Here is a 6,600-nt window from a genome sequence, read left to right as displayed (position 1 = left end):
GTCAGTCCCGTGCGTATGGTAGGTAGCTTGGTGCACGGAGGTCTAAGTCACGTTGTGGTCATACAAATGCCTCGATGGTTCACATCACATGGCCACTCATTCACACAAACAGAGAAATAAATATATAAATAGATAGTTAGAGGAGGAGAGAGCAGCTGTTGTATCTTGGGCAGCACAGGTGCAGGCGGAGTGACAGTTGTAAACACAGCGCCTGTGTTTTCGCTGACCGCACAGTCACAGAGAGAGAGAGAGAGAGAGAAAGAGAAAGGGCGGGAAGGCACAGCACACCACACACAAACCCCACAGAGGCCGCAGTGGAGGGGTCCAGCAGCACAAAGCCCACTTCCCACCCACAGTCCACACACACACAATGGCACAGACAGCCGCACACGCACACCCTCACATGCTCATATCAGAGAGGCACTGCCGCATTCCCTAAAATGCACACGGAGCCACACACCTGCAGAGAAGAGAAAAGAAAAACAAAAGAAAAGAACAACAACAACAACAGGATACCAACAGCACACAAGGCACTCACAATACAATAATCACAGGTGCCACTCTCATCAGAGAAAAACATTCACCCACACCAAAACATCAACTCAACCCCAAAAAGGAAGAAAAAGAAAAAAAAAAAAAACAGACCCATTACGTGAAGCCGAAGCGGAACAGTCTCAGTCCCTCCCCGCAGGCTGCAGTCACTCAAACAAGCCACACAATAAAAAACAAACAACACACACCACAAGGGCAGAAATATGTTCGTGGCAATGCCGTGAGTGACAACACCGAGAGAGAAGGTGAGAACAAAGAAATGTGTATTTATTACGTGGGCGGTGCGAGCAGCACGCTGAACACACACACAGAAAAATACTCAAACACCAACAACCCATCGATCTTTATACCAAAATAAAAATGTAAAAAAAGAGTGACTGCGTGAGGCAGACACAATAAAAGAGCAAAGATGTAAAAGAAAAAAAAAGAAACTCATTACTGACTGTGGCCGCGATGCCTGGACACAGTTCAATCCACCCCAAGGTTAACAACAGAAAATCATTGTGTACTGAACGTGCCGTACCCATAACTTGATTCTTGACGTCCCTGCAGCAGTTTGTATATAATGAGAAAAAAAATCAATTCAAGAAAATGAACACACAAGATACACAAGGTGTATCGGAAACGCAAAAGAGAAACACACAGCTGCACATATAACGTGCAATGAAATTATAATGAAACACACACACACAAGGGAAAAACAATATAATGAAAACAAACAAAATGAAAGCTGTGACCACCAAGTGAATATCTTCAGGAGGCAAGAACACAATTCCCAGCAGTAGGTGTGTGTGTCTTTCGTAAAGGGCAACCAGTGGGAATGATGCACACATGATGACAGTCCATACACACACACACAAAGAGAAGGAAGGTTGGTAGTGTGCGTGTTTGTGTGTCTTGAACCTCCTGCCATTCTTCACATTTCAGTCACAGTCATTAAAACATGTTGGGGAAATATCCCATTTCCATAGGTAAAAGCAATAGAGTTATTAATATCACGGAACACACATATACACACTTCACTAGGCGGGCACAGTAAATGGCGGCAAAGCAGAGCCCAGATAATGCCAACAAAGAGGAGACTCCCTTACATAATAATGGTTTCGTCGTCTGATAAGTGCCATAGGGAGTCCAATAGATTCGTTCAGCAAAAAAGAGCTGGACAAAAAAATTTATCGAGCTGAAAAACAAAAAAAAAAAGGCCAATATCCAAACAAGAAGAAAAGTGCCCTTGCAATGCATCCATATCCACTCAAAGAAAGGTTAACTGCGCAGTTGCACCACGGGAACAACGATCAGCAAACGAGAGTGCAGCCCAGCACACACATCGAAACAAGAAGGAGCAATAAGGGACTGTGCACCAATGCAGGACTGCTGCTGCTGTCACTTAACTGAGAGATATTCAAATGGATTGAAGCTGAAGAAGTATTAGTTAGCATATTTTGTGACGAAGTTCCAGAAGCAGATGAATGACTGGACGTTGGAGTGTTGCTCTGAGAACTATTATTATTCTCTTGTGTTTCAACTTTGCCTTCTTCATTTTGATTCTCAGAGCCCTGTTGATTCTGCTGCTGTTGGGCATTTGCATGGCTTCCCGTCTCAGCTTCTGTGGAATTGGTATTCTGGTCTTTTGTCTCCTTTTCGTTCTGTTTATTTGGATGTGAATCGTCTAACTCCTTATTATTGTGTGGTGAGTTCTCACCTTCATTTGTTGTGTTGGTTTCAGAAAATCTTCGTTTCTCCTCCTCAATTTCACGATCCAGCTCTTCTTTCATGTCTGGGCATTCTAGGTAAGTTTCATTAATGATTCTCTGAAGTTCCGCTGCTGCATCGGAGGCAACTGCTGCCTGTTTCTTGGCCTCCTCCGCTAAACTGTGAGCACTTTTAGTAACCTCACTCACATCCATAAGAAAAGTCTGTACTTCCTCCACTTTTTTCTTGCACTCGTCAGCCAATTCCTTTATTTTTTTCTTTTCCCCTGAGACACTGGTTTCCTCTTCCTTGTCAATATGTTCATTAACAATCCTCTCAACATGATATTGCGCACTTAGCAAAACCGTTTCCTCTTCTTGAATTTCATGCGCCGTATTGTTTATTTTATTAGCTGTCAAATTTGCTTTTTCAGCGGCATCAGTGATCTCTTTTGCTGCATCTACTGCCTTCCTTAACACTTCTTTCAATTCACTCATATTCTTATTCTCATTTTCAGATAGATGCAAAACACGGCCTTTAGTATCTACAAGAAGCTTTTCAACTTCTTTGGCTGTCGTTGTTGCACTCTGAGCACGATTCGACGCTTCACTCCATTCTTTCGTTACGGTTTTTACTGACACACGCAAAGTCTCAACTTTTTTCTTCTCCGCTTCCATCTTTGCTTTCAAATATCCCATTTCCATTAATATACCCTCTTCCACAGAATGAGTTGAGGTCGTATCACCTTGCGCATATGCCACACACGTACAGCACTGCAGAAGTACCAACAGGTACACCACGCGGCGCAGTTGGACGAACATCGTTGTCATGATTGTCACTGTGGGTTGCTTGGGTCTGTGGTAACAAGGAAGAAGAGAAAGAAACAACAAGAACACAAAGAGCAGCGCAAACACAACATCTATACACATCTATACAGACACACACACGAAAAGCAGCGCAGTACATGAAGCAGAAAAGAGAATAAGGGGAAAGAAAACAAGAAGAAATATTCCCCCATCAGGTGCAGAACAAACCAAGCCCATGTGACTGCACTCCACAGACACACAGACATGTCTCTTACCAAACCCCAATACAATTAAAACCCGTGTATATATATATAAACATATATATAAACAAACAATAAATTATTTCACTCCCTCTTTAGGAGCCTGCATCACCCAATAAGTACATTTGGTACAAACGAGTATGCAGTCAAATGCCCAACAATATAGCTACAGTGAGGGAAGGGGAGACAAACAAAACGAAAAAAAATTACACAGTGAATTCAATTACAACAAAAAACAAGCACACACAAGAGAGGGGAAAGTATATATATACATATATATATCAATAGCTCTGCAGATGGCTGCGCACACTCGCAGGTACAGAACAACAGTCCACCATCGCAGCAGCACACCACACGTGTGCACGGGAACAACCAATGCTGCAGAAGGGAAACAAAAGTATATAAGCCAGGGGTGGCGCACAGAATTCCAGAAAAGAAAAACCAAAAATAATAAAAACAAGTACACATGCCTATAAGGCCAATAGACCTCAATGAACCCCAGTCAAGCAATCATCAACGGTCAGTGCGTCCCTGCGCTGCAATATCAATCAACCCACACGTCATGCAGAGAAAGAAACACGCAAAGAATATAGAGGGATTCACCTTCGCCACGCACACGCCCACCAGCAGCTTCCATTAGAACACCGCAGTGCAGCCCAGCACACACATCGAAACAAGAAGCAGCAATAAGGGACTGTGCAGCAATGCAGGACTGCTGCTGCTGTCACTTGACCGTGTATTATTCAAATGGATTGAAGCTGAAGAAGTATTAGTCGGCGTATTTTGTGATGGCGAAGTTCCAGAAGCAGATGAATGACTGGACGTTGGAGTGTTGCTCTGAGAACTATTATTATTCTCTGGCGTTTCAACTTTGTTTTCTTCATTTTTATTCTCAGAGCCCTGTGGATTCTGCTGCTGTTGGGCATTTGTATGCCTTCCCATCTCATTCTGATTATTTGGAAGTGGACCGTCTAACTCATTATTATTGTGTGGTGGTTCCTTACCTTTATTTGCTGTATTGGTTTCAGTTATTCTTCGTTTCTCCTCCTCAATTTCACGTTCCAGCTCTTCTTTCATCTGATGGTCCCGTTCGAAAATATCATCAATGATTTTCTGAAGATACGCTGCTGCAACGGAGGCAGTTGCCACCTGTTTCTCGGCCTTCTCCACTAAACTGTGAGTACTTGTAGTGACCTCATGGACATCCATGAGAAAAGTCTCTACATCCTTCGCTTTTTTCTTGCACTCTTCAGCAAATTGCTTTATTTTTTCCTGATCCCCTGAGAGACTCGTTCCATCTTCATTGTCAATGTAATCATCAGCAGTCCACGTAAGATGACGTATCACTTTAGCCAAATCTTCTTCCCCCTGTTGAATTTCCTCCGTCAAATTGCTTATTTTTTTAGCTGTCAAATTTGCCTTTTCAACAGCATCAGTGATCTCTTTTGCTGCATCTACTGCCTTCCTTAACACCTCTTTCAATTCACTCATATTCTTATTCTTATTTTCAGATAGATGCAAAATATGGCCCGAAGTATCAATAAGAAGGTTTCCAACTTCATTGGCCGTCGTTGTTGCATTCTGAGCACGCTTCGACACTTCATTCCATTCTTCCTTTACGGTTTTTACTGACACAAGGATATCCTCAACTTTTTTCTTCTCCTCTTCCATCTTAGCTGCCAAATCTCTCATTTCTTGTTCGATATTCTTTTCATCAGCTGTCATGGAGGCCGTATCACCACTTTGCGCATATGCCACACANAAGCAGATGAATCACTGGGTGTTGGAGTTTTGCTCTGAGAACTATTATTATTCTCTTGTGTTTCAACATTGCTTTCTTCATTTTTATTCTCAGAGTTCTGTTGATTCTGCTGCTGTTGGGCATTTGCATGGCTTCCCGTCTCATTCTGTTTATTTGGATGTGAATCGTCTAACTCCTTATTATTGTGTGGTGAGTTCTCACCTTCATTTGTTGTGTTGGTTTCAGACAATCTTCGTTTCTCCTCCTCAATTTCACGATCCAGCTCTTCTTTCATGTCTGGGCATTCTAGGTAAGTTTCATTAATGATTTTCTGAAGTTCCGCTGCTGCATCGGAGGCAACTGCTGCCTTTTCCTCGGCCTCCTCCGCTAAACTAAAAGTACTTGCGGAGTCCTTTTGTACATCCAGAACGAAATTCTCTACTTCCTTCGCTTCTTTCTTGCACTCTTCAGCAAACTGCTTTATTTTTATCTTTTCATCTTTTTTGTCAATGTGATTATTAGCAGTCCACGTAAGACGACCTATCACTTTAAACAAATCATCTTGCCCCTGTTGAATTTCCTGCGTCAAATTGCTTATTTTTTTAGCTGTCAAACTTGCATTGTCAGCGGCAACAGTGATCTCTTTTGATGCATCTACTGCCTTCCTTAACACCTCTTTCAATTCACTCATATTCTTCTCATTCTCATTTTCAGGTAGATACAAAATACGGCCTTTAGTCTCCATAAGAAGCTCTCTAACTTCATTGGCCGTCGTTGTTGCATTCTGAGCACACTTCGACACTTCACTCCATTCTTTCTTTACGGTGTTTACTGACACACGGATAGCCTCAACTTTTTTCTTCTCCTCTGCCATCTTAACTCTCAATTTAGTCATTCCCTGTAAATGTTTCTCATCCTCATCGGTCATACGTTCATCATCTTGCGCATATGCCACACAAGTACAACACTGAAGAAGTACCAACAGGTACACCACGCGGCGCAGTTGGACGAACATCGTTGTCATGATTGTCACTGTGGGTTGCTTGGGTCTGTGGTAACAAGGAAGAAGAGAAGGAGAAACAACAAGAACACAAAGAGCAGTGCAAACACAACATCTACACAGACACACACAGGAAAAGCAGCGCAGTACATGAAGCAGAAAAGAGAATAAGGGAAAAGAAAACAAAAAGAAATATTTCCCCATCAGGTGCAGAACAAACCACACCCATGTGACTGCACTCCACGGACGCACAGACATGTCTCTTTCCAAGCCCCAATACAATTAAAACCCGTGTATATATATAAAAATATATAAAAATAGAAAAAAACAATTAATTATTTCACTCCCTTTTTAAGAGCCTGCATCACCCAATAAGTACATTTAGTACAAACGAGCATGCAGTCAAATGCCCAACAATATAGTTACAGTGAGGGAAAGGGAGACAAAACAAAACGAAAAAAAACTTACACAGTGAATCCAATTACAACAAAAAAACAAGCACACACAAGAGAGGGGAAAGTATATATATATCAATAGCTCTGCAGATGG

At 42.1% G+C, this 6,600-nt stretch overlaps 2 protein-coding genes across 2 annotated transcripts; both read right to left on the bottom strand.

The window, feature by feature from the left end:
- Positions 1-1,847: 1,847 nt before the first annotated feature.
- Positions 1,848-3,074, bottom strand: TM35_000122730 (uncharacterized protein; the record flags this gene model as incomplete). The annotated part of the gene is made up of 1 exon (XM_029025248.1): positions 1,848-3,074. The coding sequence occupies one exon, from the start codon at positions 3,072-3,074 to the stop codon at positions 1,848-1,850; it is 1,227 nt and encodes a 408-aa protein (XP_028883564.1).
- Positions 3,075-5,031: 1,957 nt separating this feature from the next.
- TM35_000122720 (uncharacterized protein) lies at positions 5,032-6,075 on the bottom strand (the record flags this gene model as incomplete). Its single annotated transcript, XM_029025247.1, has 1 exon — positions 5,032-6,075. One exon carries the CDS (start codon positions 6,073-6,075, stop codon positions 5,032-5,034), a length of 1,044 nt encoding a protein of 347 aa, XP_028883563.1.
- Positions 6,076-6,600: the final 525 nt, after the last annotated feature.

The sequence above is a fragment of the Trypanosoma theileri genome, assembly GCF_002087225.1.
Source record: "Trypanosoma theileri isolate Edinburgh chromosome Unknown TM35_Tth_12_V1, whole genome shotgun sequence".
NCBI classification, from domain to species: domain Eukaryota; phylum Euglenozoa; class Kinetoplastea; order Trypanosomatida; family Trypanosomatidae; genus Trypanosoma; species Trypanosoma theileri.
The sequence above is the reverse complement of the archived record's forward strand: the minus strand, read 5'-3'. Positions and strand labels throughout refer to the sequence as shown.